We start from the raw sequence: 18951 nt of genomic DNA, 5'->3' as shown, positions 1-18951 counted from the left end.
CTACTCTCCAAAACAAATTACCTCCAAGTCTACAAAAGCTCAGAGTGGCATCACCTTAATAAAGAAATTAAAACTTAAGTGATGGTATTACCATCTGAGCCTTCAGGTTTCCTGAAGCTCTACATTTACCCCTCTCAGGAAAGTAAATGACCAACAATAAAACTTTCTAGCACACTTTAGCCCTGTCTCACTAGAACTGCCCAACTAACTCTGTATTGCCAAACAGGTGAATGAAATCCACTGATATTCTTAGTTTTGTTTAAAATAAGAAACTAAGTATACTACCTACCATGTATGTTCAACCCACAGTCCAAGGGGTACATACGGCCAAGGAGAGTGATAAATGAAGCCTCAGCCCTACAAAAAATTGTAAAACTACTTAAAACATTGAGGGTTTTTTGTTGTTTTGTTTTGGTAATTCAATTGCAGGTTCTTGAACATAAACTCTGTAAACAAGAATGTCATGTTGCAATGTCAAAAGGTTGGACACATCTGAGTCCTAAAGACAGCCAGGAAGCACTAAGGGCTCTATTAACATGTCCACCTCTCGCCTTATGGCAGGTGAGGACCCCTAAGGCTGGGGCACAGGCCTTTCTGGCCAGTAATCAGTGATCGTAGCCCACATCTGGCCCACCATCCTGGAGAGGTTCTAGGAATAAAAGCAAGGAGGGAGGGAGGTGGCTCCTCCCCCATCTTGGCCAGATGCCCTGCTGGGCCTGCAGAAGCTCTGAACAGTTCTGTCTACTGAACAGCAGTACTTGTCCCCTGGGCTACAGCTCCAGATCTGGCCAGTGACTTTGAGCAAAACAAGAGCAGTGCCTAGGGCCAAATCCAAGTCTAGGAAAGTGTCCAGACCACTGGGAACAGAGCATTTCACAGTCCAGCCAGGACTTACCTTAACACAGATGGAATAGGAAGAAGGCTTGGGAAGGAGAAGAAGAGATACCGGGAAGGGGCCATCTAACACCTCAGGATAGATGACCAGGACTCTTAGGGAATTGGCAAATAATTTATGATCGTCTGTCATTACTACAATCCTAACTGAAAAGGAATTCCAATCAAGAAACCCTAAGAGACACCCTCTTCAATGGGAAAGAATCCATCAAGACAAGGCCAAAGACAGACTTACTAAGATGTGGGACAGGCCCTGGGCCTTCTGTTACTGCTCTTAAAACCTCAGGAGTACAAGACTGTCACAAACCCCAGAACGCTGTGCACTCTGCTGGAGTCTAGAACTGGGCAGGACGGAGCTGCTGTTTTCCTGCCACTCAAGGACCCTGAACTCTTATCCCAATCATGTCATCAGCTCAAGTTCAGAGGAGATGAGTAGAACACCTCAGAGTGAGCTGTCTGCTGCCTAGAACTGCCCCTGGGGCACTGCAGGGCACTGGAAAACCGAAACCAGACTTGTAATATCACTACAGCAATTTCCATTTCCTTTTTACATTCCAGATGTTCCTCACAAAGGAGGAACACGAAAAAAATTACAGGAAAAATCTTCTTGTGATTTCCTGTAAGGAGGGCAGAAATATAAGTGATTCCCCTTCTTCCTTCTTCAAAGATGTTTCCCGAGAGAGGTTGCTGTGTGAAGTGACTCACCAGACTTGGCAAAGTCTGTGCTGACCCTCTTACATATTGCACAGCCCTGCGTTGCATCAAAGTAGACTCAGTAGGCCAAGCACAGGTAAAAAGATGTTTAAGGGACAGGAAGGAAACTGAGAGCCAAGCCAAGCTGTGGAGGAGCACCTATGTTACCTCTGACCACACTGCTTGCCTTCCATACCCTGCAGTGAAGGAAAGTGTCCCTCAGATGGCTCTGTTCAGCTGACCAAATTCATAGCACTACCTGTACCCAACAGCACCTGTCTGCACTCGATTGGGATGCTGCTGTCCAGAGATGGCAGCTGTTCCAGACACCCACTCTATACCCTAGCTTACCTCCCATGCCACATGATGAAATTGTTACCTACCAGACTAGGTTCCTGGGTCAAGTTACTTAACCCCCTTTGTGCTCATTTAACTCTTGTAAAGCAGGTGCACAGCAGTTCCTGTGACTACAAGTAATGATGCAAGTGGCACTCAGCACAGGGACCCACGTGGAAGATGATCAGTAAACACCAACTGCCACGCCCAGTCTTCTCCCTAAGATTTTACTTACTTCTCAGAAACTTCGCCAGGACACTTGGTCATGTAAAAGACTGAGACCGAACATAAGGTTTGAACCTCACTAAAGACAACAGAGAAGACCTCACTCTTTTTATGTCTGCAGATTTTTTGCCTGCATCTAGGACTATGCACCATATGCGTACCTGGTGCACCCAGAGGCCAGAAGAGGGCACCAGATCCTCTGGGACAGATGGCTGAGCCACCATGTAGGTGCTGGGAATAGACTCTAGGTCCACTGATTGGGCTTTTAATTGCTAAGCTATCTCTCCAGACCCTTCTTCGCTTTCTAGGACATAAGCTATGAGGTCAAAGAGGATAGGGAACATAGCAACAGGAAGAAGCATTAGGAGGCTACAAGCACATTTGGTAAGGGACCAAAGAGGAAGCCCAGCCATTCCCTACACAACAGAGTCCATAAAAAGCCTAAGGTCTCGGCCACCAACAACTCTGGAATTTCTTTCAACCACTAACACTCAAGAAATCCTGTCCTGCAGGAGACAGAGTTGAATCCCTGCATAAAGTCCTGAAGCTCTCCCATCCTATCAGAAACTATCGCTGAAATATTCAGAGCAGTGAGAACAAGGTGTCTAAGCAAGGTCACTCACAACTCTCAGAAACCAGAGATCCTGACTGTGGAATATGCTTCATGGCAATGCCAGAAGATACAGCTAAGGAAATTGAGACTATAAGATGAACGAAGAGGCGACTATACATGCGCTCATAAAGCCAGAGCTTGCCCTTAATCAAAATCCAGAGCATCTGGATGCCATCAGTCCACAGCTGCCAAGCCATGTAGGAAAATGGTGGCAAGGCTGGGCCTCAAAACAGTCAATGCCCATTAAATGCCACACTTGCTGCATGAGGACTCTCCACTGAAGGAAGCACTATAAAATAACAATAAACCAATGTGTGTTCAAGTGTTTAGGGGTTGAGTATAGCATTGTCCACACTGACTATGAAATACAGAAAACAAGACACACAGGTAGTTAGAGAAAAGAGGGGAGGAAATGTAGAAGCCATACAGCATCAAAGACAGGACTGACCTAAGTGAGAAGGTGGCATGGATTCAAGGAATATAGTCCCCACACAGGAAGGAGGTAGAGCCCCCAGGAGGACGTGGGAGGTGACACAGAGGCAGGAGAATTAAGCCTCTTTTGCCACTAAGGAAGTCAACTGAAAACACTGAAACAGGGATTGCAAACTAGAATCAAGGAGTAAATACCAAATACTCAGCAGCAAGTGAGTGGAGTGGAGGGAAGACGTCCAGCAGTTTCCCACTGACCTTCCCTCGAGCCCAGCCTGCCCCAACTGCTCCACAAAAGAAGTGCAACAGAAACGGCACTAGGTGATTCTCAGCTCTCTTGGAGTCCTGAGATGTCCAAAAGGCCATCATCTTCTGTGGACTCCTCTAGCTAGGGGACTTCACCACACTGGGGAGCCTCAGTAAATACCACGGAGTAGAATCACTGCCCCAGGAGCCCTGTCCAGACTCCTTCCAAGACCACAAACAAACTGGTGAATGTCTCAAGCCAGAGTATAAGGTAATTTGCTACCCAGCAAGAGATGTGAGGAATCCTAGGGAACTGCTGTTCTTAGGATAAGAGTGTACATCTCTTTTTGACTCTTCATATAAATAAAACAAAAGTAACTGAAGAAAGTTTTAAAGAATTAAACATAGGAGCTGGAAACGTGGCTCATCGGTTGAGAGCACTGTCTGTTCTTCCAGAGGATCCAGGTTCAATTCCTGGCACCTACAAGGTGGCTCACAACTGTGTGTAGCTCCAATACTGAGGGCTCTGATATCCTCTGTGGGCACCAGGCAAGCATATGATACACATATATACATGCAGACAAAACACTCATATGCATAAATAAATCTAAAAACAACAACCAAAAAGAATTAAAGATAAAGGTGAAGCCAAGTTAAATCTTAAGTCTTAAACAGGTCGGGGGAGAGCACCAGTGCTCCAACCCCAGGGAACCTGTCCTTTGTGTTCTGGTGCCTGGCTCTTGCCAGCAGCTTCAGGTATGAACAAGAGCCTGGCAACCACCACATTGTCCTTTCCCTGTCCCCAAACTGATATTACATTCTATCCTTCACTGCAGCCCACACAAGCCTCAGAGCAAGTAAGTAAATGGGGTGGGGGGATACAATGGCTCCAAAATCAAAAATCTGATTTATTGCTTAAAGAGGGGGTGTGAGGGTGTACACTGCTGACGCCTGAATGACAGACAGCACATGTCAGCTCCACAACCAGTGCATGCCTGGGCATGTTCCGGCAGGTTCCTGTGACAACACAGCAAGGTTAGCATCCTCTTTAACAAAAATCCTTGGGAAGAAGGGTAAAAATCACAAAGGTGACCAGAGGCTTCTCTAGCCCTCACAGCAAAAAACACTATTAGTGTTGTCTTTGGTGACACGTCTTTCAAGATAAACTTGTGTTTCTCTGCTGCTACGTGCATAGGCTGGAGTACAGAAGGGAAGTTCTACACCTGAATCTTTAACATACATCGAACACTTATAAGAGAAGTACATCAGCACTATACTCTGCATTCTGGGATCCTGACTCTTCTGCAACAGGGCAGCCCTGACAGGACATACACACACACACACACACACACACACACAGAGAGAGAGAGAGAGAGAGAGAGAGAGAGAGAGAGAGAGAGAGAGAGAGAGAGAGAGAGAGAGAGAGAAAACCTAGAGTCCTACAGGGCACCTGGAGTGGCACAGGACCCTGCTCAGTGAGGCTGTGTAGAGCTCAGTGGGTGCAAACACATGAATTGTAGCTGCAGGCGGAGGAATATCAGGTGCATCTCTACGCCCTGAGGGCTCAACTCCTACACTTAAATCCCTCCCACTGGAACAGCCGGCTCCAGTTTCACCGAGCCAGCGAGCCAGCGTGAGAACAGATCCTGCTCCTCAGCCCTCAGCACCTTGCACAGAAGGACTCCTCATCCCAGCACTACTCACCTCTGGTAAGTGTTTACCATTTCTTCAAGTTTTCTTTCAAAACTACTCTACAATGTGTCTTGCGGTATCTGTCTAGGTAAATTGCTTGCTGTCGTCTGCTCTTTCCTGTTTTATTCCCTAAGGATTACTCAGAACCTGGCAGGTGCACCTTGGGGATGCAGACCACAACTACAAAACTCCAAATGGGGCTGATACTTTATTCCAAGAATATGAGCAAGCCTATTTAGAAATCAAGCCCTCTTTTCTGCTATAAAATTTATTTTAAAAATAAACCAAAACATGGATTTATACTAGCACTTAATTGTTCCCTACTTCTCAAAGAAATTACGATAAGTTTCAACATGAAAGAGGCAAAAATCATGTATGTATATAGAAACATAACTATACAACTGCTGTTTTTCATTTTCAGTTTAATACCTAAAACTTTTCAAGTTTAAAATAAGTGCTGCTTTGACAAAACCTTTCAAAAACAAGAAGCCAACAACGTTTAAGTTTGGTTTGGTTGTTAAGGTTACACACACAGGGAGGCGGGTATTTTTCCTATATGAAATTTCCCATAAATCTGTATGAAAATTATTACTGATCAAATAATCAGCTAAATCCAACCAAATCAGATTTCATTTAAGCAGAACCACCTACTAGTGTTTTCTGAGCATTAGCAAAGGCTCTCCGGTATTTTAGACTGGTGTGTTAAGGAAACGTGGGGCAAGGTGATCTCTGGTGCAATACTGGCCTGGGAGCTGTGTGTGTACTACGTGCCAACACAACAGAACCCATCTGTTTTCTGGATCTTTTCTTCCATACTCAAGAAAATTGCTTTCCTCTAAAGTTATGGCCGTCCTAAGTTCACCTTCATCTTAAAGAACAGAAAGTTTGGGAGGGAGTGGCGGCCAGTCACTGCAAAAGCTCAGCTGAAGTAAAACTCACAAATCTCGTTCTTGCGACACCCCAGTGGGTAGACGACAGTGGCGTGCCCTTGAGTGGTGCAATAATGCCACATCACAGTGCTGTAATTATAGCATGCCCTTCACGACGTTCCACCTGTGAGGCTCTGTGCCAGACAGCTGGACACCACCAGGAGGAATATTACAGCACTGTCTTGATTTGCAGGTCAATTCACAGGACAAACATAGCTACCTAGCCTGTCACATCGCTGTCCTATAAAGCAAAGCTGTAATTACCTTCATTGTGTCCTACCAGAGTTCTTTTAAATTACTCTTTCTCTTGTCTGTTTTCTAAGTGCAAACCCCTTAGAAACTTTTAAAACCAGCCAGCCACTCACTGTTGCCTTGATACCAGCAGCTACATTACATGTCCACACTTAGGGATCAGCTAAAGTGCTTTAAAGACAAACAGAACTCTGTGGCCAACCGAAACCACACAGTGCTCCCTGTGTGGGCAGGTATCCCGGATGGCACACTGTGGGCAGAAGGAAGGTGCTCTCAGCCCAGGGCCCTTTCCAAAGGCAAAGTCAAGCAGTTGAATATAAGAGCTGTTCAAGTCTCAACTCACACAGCTGATATATGTCAGCAGAAAAATTAGGACAGATCTTATAGATCTTAAGCTGGACACTGTACATAATTTTAGGTCATTGTATTATTGTAGAGAGTCTCTACTGCATTCCAAGATGATTCAGAGAAGAAAGCCTCAAGTCAAGGTGGTCTGGGGAGGCATGTTTGAGAACAGGGATTTCCCCAAGAAGACAGAGAATACCTGGAAGCTCTCTACCAGCAGCCCGACCCAGGCTGGGTGTCTGTGGGAAGACACCCTCATGAACCCCCTGACCATCATATGGGAAGTGAAAGGGAGGAGGGTAAGATGCCAGGTAAAACTCCTCTGGGGTTGTGTCAGCATCAAACATGCTAACACTACAGTTCTCAGACAGGCACAGCTCCACATATAGCCTTCCAGAGATGTATTCCCAAAGTAGTAACAGGCACACCCCAAAAAAGAGATAGTTATATATATACCCTTCTTATTGCCTTTAGGAAGAGCTTCACCTTTGAATACAAATCCAAACTTACTGTAAACAGTCAAAGTTCCAGGCTTTACTGTTTAGGCAACAACATGCACTTTTGGGAATATTTAACACTAGCAGCTGCCAGAAAAAGTCCAGCAGGTATAAACTGACCAATCAGGACTCATTATAAGCCTCCATGCCCACAGACATATGTGCCTGGCTGCAGTCATGGCTGTGGGTTAGTTTCTTCATACTCATAAACCTCACTTGGGTAGGACAGAAAACTCACAGGCTGACATCATCATTCGAAAGCTTACAAAAGCATCAATTTTATCCCACTTACTTCTCTAACACAGTAGTTTTATAGATGAGTTACACCCGCCTTACACCTGCCTCCAAGCAGTGAGTGCTCTGCTTTAATTAGCAATTGTGAAATCCTGAGGGGTCAGTTTATCCAAAGTTACTGAAACTACTACAGCTAAGCCTCCATTTTTATACTCATTCCCTTCCAGTTTTAATACCTTAGTAAACAGTCTCACTCTAGAACCCTTGCACAAGAGCCACCGGGATTATCCCATCCAGCCTGCTCACTGTCCTGAGGACGGGTAGGCCAAAAAATAAAAAGGCAAAAAGTTCAAACCAAAACTTCAAATAGCATTTTACTTTAATATATTACATTTTAATATTTAATATATAACATACATAACTTTTGGGGGGTTGATAACTTCATACATATATAATAGCAATTATTTTCTAAGTTACTCTTTAGGATAACATATGGTGATTTATAAACCATTTGCCTCCTATATATATAAGACAAAAGAAAACTTTACCATGACAGTGTGCTTATTTAACCACTGTGGGTATTAAATATTTAACCAAGTGGTGTGCTTACTTCTTCTACCCCAAACCATCAGTAACATTCACTAAAGTTGCTTCTTAAGGCCCATCATTATTTCCTTACATCTAAAAAGGCCTTTCTAGCTTGTCCAGTACACACAGTGCAGTGTCCATGTCTATACTCAGCAACTGGGAAGTAGCTCACACTCGATAAATGTTTGCAACTGTCATCATTTTGATCATGATGCTCCCAGTTAGTGATGAAATCATCTCTCTCAGATCTGTGCCATGACATATCCTATACAGCCATGGGAACCTGTCTTGCAGAGGTTCTCACGCCTTCAGAATCAAGAGTGTAATGAGCATGCCAGCACAGGCCCCACTGACTTATCGAGCTGCCCTCATCAGCTAGTCAGACAAGGCTTCTCAGGTTCCCTGACAGAGGCAGAGAAAATGCACTCCAGGTACAAGCTGGGCCCACAGAGAATTTCTTTACATTTTCCTTTTAATAGAGGAGAAGAGAAAGTCACAAGGCTATTACTGTTAATATGATCAGCTTTGACAGGGTGCTTTGTAGCTTCTGCAGCAAAATTGCATTCCAGGTAGGGTCCCCTTTGACAGCTTAGTCTCCCATACCACCCCCCCAAAGAGCCTAGGACCCTAGTTTCCTCCCAGTCACGGGGCACCTGACATTCTTATCTAAAATCTACGCTTCACTGTCACTGCTATTGCTGACTCTCACAGTGGACTACTTTCAGTGTCAGCTGAACCACTGTTCTCCCAAACAACTACTTAACAAAACAGCCCCAAAATACGGTAATAGGGTAGCTGGTGAAGAGCACGTTAGCTCTTTGTAAGCTTGTTCCTGTTGTTTTGAGGGGAAAAAAATCTTGCTAAGCAGCACAGACAGGTCTTGAACTTGAGACTCTATGCCTTAACCTCCCCTACATGATAGAACTTCAGGTGTACACCACAGTGTGGGCATAGTTCTTTGTGTTTAATATATATGTATGTATGTATAATTTATTTTTACATAATAAAAATTATAATATATTTTGTATAAAATAAATATATAGTAAAATATATTTATTTACAGACACACACACACACACACACACACACACACAAATTAGAAGAAAAAAACAAGTAAAACCAGATAGTGTCCTCAGAATATAAAGTATACAAGTAGAAATAAAGAACCCGCTCTTGTAGCTGGCCACTCCACCCCACTGCCCACTATACACATGTATACTGAGGACAGGGGAGACAGACTTAGAGTGAGGACTTAGGCATAAGACTTTAGTGGCTGGTTCTGTTTCTGAGGGTCTGGCTTACAGACAAGTATCTGGCTAGGTCTAGAGGGCATAGCTTTACACCTTTCTCACAAACTTAATTTTAAAGCTAAGAACAATTTTCTTAAATAATTTCCACTGAGTGTTATTTTTAAGTATTTAAAATACTTAGTAGAAGATCTTTCCCTTTTCACATACCCTATACAAATCAAGGTGCCTGGCCTGAATACTTCACCTTATACCCAAGCTTCATCTAGGGTCACCCCAGATGTCCAGGCAGGCAGCTTCGCTAAGTGCTCAGCAAGATCTGGATATAAGAGACACCTGAAGCAAAATGGCTTCCTCCCTCTACCTGGATACCACTGCTCTGTGCTCTTGAGAAGGCATATATCCAAGGAAGGGAAGGGCAAATATATAAGTTTATTCTCAAACACTGACGAATGGCAGGACATAAAGTCACTCAGGGACTTGCAAATCATCCTAACAGCACTGCAAAGTGAGACGACCGAAATAAAGCATCCACATTTTTTGAGCCAACATAAATGCTACTTACTAGAGCTAAGGATGTAGTACAGTGGGTACAATTGCCCAGCATATATGAAGCTATGGGCCCAAGCATCACCACCTCCCCTAAAAAAAGTATAATACTTGCTGATAAAGCTGGCTTTTCATTTGTGACTTTAGAAGCAGCAGAATGAAGTGCTATGTTCTTAAATATTCCTCATTTTTAAATATTCACACATAAGATATAGCAGCAGAATAGGTAAATAGGGCCAAACTGCCTTGTAGCACTTAACTCAACAATGCCATAGCACAGTGACTAAATGCCTACTCCCAAAGAGGATTCAGAAGGGAGGCTATGGTACAGAATCCTATCAGAAACCCCACGAAAATGACCAAGGAAAAGTCCAGATTGCACAATAAAGGTCCCCAAAACTCAAAGAATCACCTTTAACACCGTGCTCTCTTGGTCCCCAGGCAGTTCTTGCAGGTCAGGCCTGAGACAATATCACAGGAAGCTGGCTGCCAGCACAGTAGACTAGTAGGGACACAGGTGTCACTAGCTCTCTAAAGGCGGGAGGCCTCTTATTTGTCTTTAGTGTGACAGTGCAGAGAATGGCCCACTAACTGCGCCTGACACCAGTCTCTGTCTGCCTTCACAGCTTTAGGTGCCAGATGGAAGGAATTTTTCTTGTTAGGCCCTCTGCACGTGGAGCTGGCTGCAAATAAAGTACTCAGACCAGGAAAGAAGACCAGTACTCCCTCCTTCAAAGCCACCACATCCTGGTCAAAGAGGAGTCAGCAGTGACCACACACTGAGCAGACCAGAGTCCAAATACAAAGGACAATGAGTCTCCTAAAGGAACGGAAACCAAAAAAGCCACACTATATTCCACGGCCCCCAGGAAAACCCTTCAAGTACAAATGCTTCCAGTGTCCTTTTACATGCAATGAGAAGTCACATCTTTTCAATCACATGAAGTATGGTCTCTGTAAAAACTCTATTACTTTAGTGTCAGAGCAAGATCGCATTCCCAAGTGCCCCAAATCTAGTTCGCTGGACCCTAAGCAGACCCACCAGCCAGAGCCCATCTCAAAGCCAGCCACTTCCAAATCTCTCCCAAATGGACTCTCCAGCTTTGATCCAAAGTCTCAACAGGGATCTGCAAAGGAAGATGCCAAAGAGAACCTAGAAATGCAGGCCCAGGGGACCCACAAGGGTCCCCAGAAACCAGCCCTACAGAAAGAAATGACACCAGAAGCCATTCTCAGTACCCAGCCTTGCCTAGACAGTGGGGTTAGGTCTTCAGCCTTTGTTCCAGTTGGGGAGCACAGACTTAGGGGGCCAGAAGACACAGAGGCTCCTGAAATGCTGGCATTAACCAACTCCACCACCAAAGCCACCTCTTTCCATGGCAAGTCTGCATTCCATACTCCTAGTTACCCCTGGAAAGCTGGTTCCCCATTTCTGCCACCTGAGTTTCCACATAAAATCCCATCTACAAAGGGGTTTGGTGCTATCTCTCCCTATATGCACCCTGCAATCCCAGAGTACCCCCATCCCTTCTACACAGAGCATGGGCTGGCTGCCATCTATTCCCCCTACCTCCTGACTGGGAACACGCCTGAGTGTGACACCACTTTGCTGTCTGTCTATGGGTCCCAAGACCAAAGACACTTCCTGTCCCATCCTGGACCAATCTCTAAACACTTGAACACAACTCCATCAACATATGACCACTACAGATTTTTCCAGCAATATCACTCAAATCTGCCAATTCCTTATGGATTTTACAGACCAGAATCGGCATTTCCCTCCTACAGTCTCAGGCTCCCACCTGTTACTGGTATCACACGAGATCAAAGCTCTCGCCTACTTGAAGAAGCAGCCCTGGCTTACCCAGCCTCAAGTCCCTCCGAGTTAAATCTTTCAAACTCCCACAGAAAACACACAGAGTTTGAGAAGGAGAGTCCAGTTCCTGAGGCAAAAGATCCTTCTAAAGATGGGCAAAGGGATGCAGAAGAGGCGAAAATGAGCCCCCGAGCAGGGAGCGCTGCCACAGGCTCCCCAGGGAGGCCAAGCCCCACCAATTTCACCCAAACAAGCCAAATATTCGAAGGCCTGTGTGACCTCTCAAACAAAGCAGCCTCCTCAGGAACCCTGGAGCGACTCCAGCAACCTGAGCAGAGCCCCACTGCCTTCAAAGCTGTTCAGAGGGGCTCAGAAAGTCCTCATTCTCAGCCTCCTGCAAACAGAACAGAGTCTCCAAAAAGGTAAGAAAATTTCTTTTTCAAAATTTTCAATGTAATTCTGTTCAACACCAAGTTCACACTTGCTCAAAATACTTTTACATGATAATTTTCCTAAGATTTCTCTTGATTTCTTCTAGCCTCCAGGCCATGAACAATGACCCTCCAGCCCAGATAGGGACCAGTACCTCTCTCATCACAGAGGCTCCACCCTCCAGCCCAGAGGACCACTCCAGGATAGGCCCCCTCAATCTCTCCAAAAAGTTGGAGACAAGCCCTGCAGCCACTTATGGACCCATGTATGTAGACAATGCCCAGGCAGACACCCTGGGCTTCTCAGGGCTGCAAGACCTGCCACTTAATCTCTCTGTAAAGGATCCCTGTAATGCCTGGGCTCCTAGGCCTGTCTTCCCCGGCCCACCACAAGGTGCAGAATCTGCAGCTGCTCTAAAGACTGAGACAAAAGGTTCTGAAGATAAGACAAGCCATGTGGAGACACAGCAAGACAAGGCCCACAGCAGGACGACCCCAGATGTACACACAGTAGACAGCAGTGATGAACAGAAGCAAACAGCAGCTGTAGCTCTCTGTCAGCTGGCAGCCTACAGCCCAGGGAATGTCCGAGTGGGTGATGAGGAGAGCACAGTCCAGGAATCCACCTGTCAAGATGTGCCCACCCTCAGTGCTACAGAGAGCCAGGGGGCTCAGTGTGACCTCAAACCCAAAGGACAAAAGAGGACAAGTCAAAGGGATGCAGGAAAATCCCAGCAAGGAACTAAAAAGCAAAAGCTGAATGACACTGTACCAAGAGTGCTCACTCTACGCAAAAGAACCCGGGTGTCCTGAGGCTCACACGCTCCACTGCTGTGGCTAAAAAGACGCCTTTCACACTATGTTCTAAGCAGCAGCTTCACTTTTCTGCTTTTTGGAGGAGGTACAGTCTTACCATGTTGTTCAAGCTGGCATCCAACTTGTGATCTTACTGCCTCAGCCTAAGTGCTGGGACAACCAGTGCACCCACAGTTTACTTTCACTTTTTATCAAGTCAATTTTTATAAATAGTTTCTCTTTTCTTCTCAAAAAAGACAAAAGGCTGTAATCTTGTTCAGTTTTTTGTAAACATTAAGAATAAATATTAAAAGGTGTTTCTACTTCTGGTTGTAAAAAACATCTCAGTGGCTTATGCTCTCTAAGACTGATGAATTAAACTAGGCTTTCCTGTCTGTGACACACCAGGAAAATATACAGAACTGAAAACTGGCTCAGCAGTGTGAGTCAGTGTGAGCGGGAGGAAAAAAATGACCTTTTATATGTACTATTTTTCAGGACTAGTAAGCTTTTACTGTTTTCCTATTAAATACAGTTATGTGTTTTGATGCCAGAAACATCTTCGTTTGAGCATCAAGTGTTATATGTAAAAAATGTTGTGATTAGTTTTTACTGAACTGCCCACAAGCACTGAGAGGCTGATTTTACAAATAATTTATTTCCATAAGGGAAATGCATTGCTGGTAAATCAATCAGTATGATCAATTTATTCTATTTGTTTATGATGTCACAGCAAACTTTCTCACTTAGCCTCACGTTCAACTCCCTAAAATGATGTACATATTGTTAATTTTCCAATAAACTCATGTGTGAACTTTAAGAACACATAAAGCAAAGACCAACATCAGGTCTGTGGTATTCTTTAGAGTGTTCTGCCATAACATTCGACAAGAAAGAGTTACAATGAAACTAAGAAAGTACTTCTGAGGTTGGTGAATAAATTAGTAGCCACAGAGTCCAGGCATGTACAAATCTTCACCCCTGGGTCTTTTCAAAGACCATCTAGGAGTCCTGAATCTCAGAGTACCTAGAGGGTAAGTCTCAGGAGCCCTGGCCCCTAAATGCTACGTGGGAAGGCTTCCACCTTTCCTGGTCCCCAAAAGCCCTTCTACTCTGGACAGAGACGACCTTATCCTACATGCTAGAACCAAGCTACAGGCACTGAGCACAGGAATTCATGGTTCCTTATTGAGAAATCCTTTTGCTCATCCAGCAATTCCCAGCTCCTAGCCAGTCCCAATAGAGGATGTCTAGCGAAAGCTGACCAGTGTTCTACCTTCAGGTGATGTTAGGAATAGAGAAACACTTTGCAACTGGTTAAAGTCATATAAAATTTCAAATACCAACATTTAAGCGGGATGCAGAGTTTTTCACAACCGTTATGAGATGCATGAGGTCAGTGCTGCAAGCCATCTCTAAAGGTACAGCAGGTTTCCCACTCATGGAAGCAGGAAAGCTTTCTGCTTCCACCTGGTGAGGCAGCAGGAGCCCTTCCCATCCAAGGACCTAGATGAGGCCTTTGGGTCTATCAAACCACCACATACCACTAACCCAAATGTACTCTCTTATGATATAAACCAACAAATACAATCATCTTATTTTCCAGTCTGGCTCTTTTTTTATGTTTGGCAAAGAACGAAACATGACCCCTCCTGCTCCTCATCAAGTAAAGGCCTGCAGGAAAGAGGAATGATCCATCAAGCACTGTTAGCTCCATCCTCATGACCCAAAGCCTGGCACTAATAGACAAAGTCCTCCTGGCAGGCTTAACCCATATAACTCGGCCCTCCATTCAGGCCCAGAACTCTGAAGTACTATGATAGCTTACCCACTGTCTATATCACCTTAAATGGCAAATAAGAACCTGGCCAGCTGCCACCCATGTCTGGGTGAAGCATGAGAAGCTACTCTACCAGACATGAGGTACTCAGCCTGCAGAAAACTGGTCTGTACATGGTACCACCAGCCTCAGCTGAGAGACCCACAATGGAAAAAGACCACCCTCCAGGAACAGTTTGCTCCAAAGGTCACCTTCAACAGCATATCCATGGCAACTAGAGTAGATATTCTATCTGCCTATAAAACAAAAGGAATCCCTACAGCTACATAATAAAACACTAGGATCTTACTTGTTTCCCAATTACTACTTCTCTACTTTCACATATGATTGTCTTAAGAGTAAAACTCCTCCCTTTAAAAACAAAATGCTTTCAAAAAGTTAAACAGAACCACATGACCTAGCAATACTACTTCCAGATACATTATATACACCTTAAAGCAAGTCTCAAAGAGATATGCTCATCTCCTGTCCACAGCAGCCAGGAGATGGGATGATGGGGAGAGCAAGCATAGCATTACTCAGCCTTACAAAGAAGGACATTCTTATACATGCTACAGTATGATGAGTCTTGAGATCATTATACTCTATGAAATGGGCCAGCCACAAATGGAGGAGCTTTTACTCTTAAGTCAATCATATGTGAAAGTAGAGAAGTAGTAATTGGGAAACAAGTAAGATCCTAGTGTTTTACTTGTAGCTGTAGGGATTCCTTTTGTTTTATAGGCAGAAAGTACACACTTTGTACTTACATGAAGACCCAAGAATGGGCAAAACCATAGGAATAGGAAGTTGACTGGAGTTATGTGGGGAGGAAGACAGGTCATGTATTTGGAATAATAGATGTTTTAGAACCAGATGTATGAAATCGTTGCCCAACAACAAGAACATAGTTAATGTTACTGGGCAGAATGCTTGGAAATGGCTACAACAACAAATTTGTTTTATATATTTTTTAACCATAAGTTTGAAATAAATTAATAATGAAATATACCAAAATCCATTCAATTATCTTTTAAATGAGTAAACCGTAAGGTAGGTAAACTGTATCTCAATTTATATTTTAAAACAAAAAAAAACAAAAACCCTTTCTAAACAATCCCAACAATGGTCCACTGTGATTTGTCCTCTTCCCACAACACCTTCTACAGGGCAGGAAACAACAGAGAAAAACTCCCTCAAAGGAAAGCACAGGAGGGCAATTCGCCCAGCAGCAAAGTCAAAGGTGCCACATTGTAGTCTTCATTTTTTTACAAATTTGGGTATCTGGCAGCTCAAAATGGCACAAATGCTAAAAACTAAGTAACAGTGCAACTCTGGGACCTGGTCAACACGGCCCTGACCAGGGACCTGTTTGCCTGGGACCTGAAATGCCAGGCATCCCACATAGATACTATCAGGGCCAGGGGCGATCTCCAACCTCCCTGTCTCCCCCCATCTCTCTCTCACACAAGCATTTCCCTAACAAAACTCTTGCACATTTAATCCTACATGGCATTTGCTACCTAAGAGAACCCATAGAGATGACACAACACTATCCAAATGTTCCTTTTTGGATGATGTCATGGAACACGGCAAAACAGGAGTTCCGTGCTGAAGTGCTAAGCTGGACAAAACTGATAGGATCAACTTTTGCAGAACTCTGGATACTAATCAAGCAGTTATGACAACCAAAGGAATGCTTAAGGAAGGAAATTACTGAGTTTCAGCACTCACAGATACTCTCACATCCTGTCTAATGCTGAGATATGGAACAGACTGCAGAAAACAAACACAAGACAATCACTGGGACAGTAGACACCACAGGCCTCAATATATCCTAAGAGCAAGGGCCTGTGGGGAGGAGGCTTTTTTCTGTAGGTGCCTACTAGAATATTCAAAATATTCTGTTTTCAACAAAAATAAAAAAATGGCAAGGCAGACAAAGGAACAGGAAAGTATAACCCAAACACGGGGGAAAGCATCTCTGAAGCAGCCCCGATACTGGACTTACCAAACACAGACTTTAAAATGCTTAAAGGAAACCAAAGACACGAACAAGCTCAAAATATCAATAAAGAGACAGAAATTATAGCAACTAAACAGAAGTTCTGAAACTGAAAAGTCCAGAGCTGAAATGAAGGTTCTCTAGAGGGGTGTGATGATTGATACTGATTGCCAACTTGACAGGATCTATAATTACTTAGGAGACAAGACTCTGAGTGTATCTATGAGGGAGTTTCTAGATTGAGTGAACTAAGAGAGGAAGTTATTTTAAATGTGGGACACAGCATTCCATGAGCAGGGGTCCCAGACTTTATAAAAGGGAAAGTGAGCTAAACACCAGCATTCACCTCTCTCTGCTCCCTGACGGCGAATGCAATGTAACCAGCAGCCTCACATTCCTGCTGCCATGCCTTCCCAGCAAAGATGGACTATACTCTTAAAACACATGAGCCAAAATAAATCCTTCCTTCTTTTAACTACTTCCATCAGGCAGAATCTGGTCACAGTGATGAGACACTAACACAGGGGCTCACAGTCAGACTTGCACAAGTAAAAGGCAGAGTCAGTAAACATAGAGACGAGAAACTGAAATCACCCAGTATGAAGAGCAGAAAAAGAATAATAATAAAGGAAAAGGAACACAACCTAAGAGACCCGAGGGACACAATGAAGCACAACTACATACCTAAAATTCAAATCCCAAAGCAAGAAGGGAGAATGGGGCAGGTGGAATATTTAAGGAAGTCAAGGCTGAGCACACTGACATTTGAATGAAAGTTAGGAATCTACATACCCAAGAAGCTCATACCACATAACTCACAGGCACAAAATTCTCTATTGAGTAAAAACAGCAGAAACAGATGGTTTTAACAAAGTGTCCAAAGAAATAAGAATGTTTAATTTCAAAACATAAAACTAGGGGGGAAAAATCAACCACAAAATTAGGGACACAGGTATACACTCTATTAGAATAGTAACACTAATCAAATATAGCCACGAGAAAATACAGCCAAAACCCTAGATGAGCCTACTCAGGCTAATCATGATGCCTCATGGCATATTCACAGTGAACAAGGTTCAAAGAGCAACTCCCCCCAAAAAACAAGAAGACCAAAACCAGGACCAATAAAGTATCTGGGCCACCTGAAATAAAGGTCCTTTGATAATGGCCTAAGTCTTTATCCACCAAAGCAAAGATTAAAAAAAAAAACAAAAAAACTTAGTCACAATGTGTGGGGGAATACGTGTGTGAGTGCTCACTTGTGTGTGCATGAAGATAACTTGGCAGAGCTCTTTAAAGAGATGAAAAGATTCTCCTTCCTGTGGGAAAAAAAAAGGGGGAAGTGCTGTGGGATGTTCTGTAAGGCAAATGTGTTGCTAATTAGTCAATAAAACACTGATTGGCCATTGGCTAGGCAGGAAGTGTAGGCGGGACAAGAAGGAGAATAAAGCTGGGAAGTGGAAAGCTGGGTGAGAGAGACACTGCCAGCCACCACCATGACAAGCCGCATGTGAAGATGCCGGTAAGCCACGAGCCATGTGGCAAGGTATAGATTTATGGAAATGGATTAATTTAAGCTATAAGAACAGTTAGCAAGAAGCCTGCCACGGCCATACAGTTTGTAACCAATATAAGTCTCTGTGTTTACTTGGTCGGGTCTGAGCGGCTGTGGGGCTGGCAGGTGAGAGAGATTTGTCCTGACTGTGGGCCAGGCAGGAAAACTCTAGCTACATTCCTGAGACTTTGCCCAGGTCTGCCTCTGAGGCTGTGGTAAAGCCCATCTGACCCCCCCAAAGTCACTTCCTCCCTGACTTCAGCATGCACTCAGAAAGCTTCCCATGTCCACTGGAACAAAAACAAATGTACCAACATGTTCATTTACACCTTGTCCTTCTAGACCGTGTTTATCCAGGTACCTTACCTCAAACATATGCCTCTCCTTTTCCTTCTTTTCTTAAGACAGGGTCTCTTATACAGCCCAGGCTGACCTCAAACTCACTGTATCAAGAACAGCCTTGCCTCCAATTTCCAAATGTTGGGATTGTAGTGCTTTTGCTTTCTGTCAATTCAGAAAGCTATATAGTATACAACGGCTATGAGAAGCAAGTACTGACTTTAAGCAAACAAGATCACTCTCAGAGGAATGGTGTGAGGTCTAAAACAAAAACATAAAAAGCATCGTTCAGAAGCTCAGTGTTAGTGTTACCATCTTCACACAGGTTCCACAGCCCGTCACTATTGCCTGACATGATGTTTCCCCATCAGGAGACAGTACCGTGTGCCCCTGGCACCAAAAGAAGCTTCAGGGAGGTTCAG

At 44.1% G+C, this 18951-nt stretch overlaps 2 protein-coding genes across 2 annotated transcripts in view; one reads left to right on the top strand and one right to left on the bottom strand.

Annotated features, from left to right (window-relative positions):
- Tbcd (tubulin folding cofactor D) overlaps nt 1-18951 on the bottom strand; it is a 173988-nt gene that overhangs the window by 93782 nt on the left and 61255 nt on the right. The gene's annotated exons all lie outside the window — the stretch shown is intronic.
- On the top strand, nt 5059-13933 carry Znf750 (zinc finger protein 750). The gene is made up of 3 exons (XM_059272345.1): nt 5059-5145; nt 10396-12007; nt 12124-13933. The coding sequence occupies exons 2-3, from the start codon at nt 10581-10583 to the stop codon at nt 12827-12829; spliced, it is 2133 nt and encodes a 710-aa protein (XP_059128328.1). The 5' UTR covers nt 5059-5145; nt 10396-10580; the 3' UTR covers nt 12830-13933.

This window comes from Peromyscus eremicus, chromosome 8a (genome assembly GCF_949786415.1).
Source record: "Peromyscus eremicus chromosome 8a, PerEre_H2_v1, whole genome shotgun sequence".
NCBI classification, from domain to species: Eukaryota; Metazoa; Chordata; class Mammalia; order Rodentia; family Cricetidae; genus Peromyscus; species Peromyscus eremicus.
The sequence above is the reverse complement of the archived record's forward strand: the minus strand, read 5'-3'. Positions and strand labels throughout refer to the sequence as shown.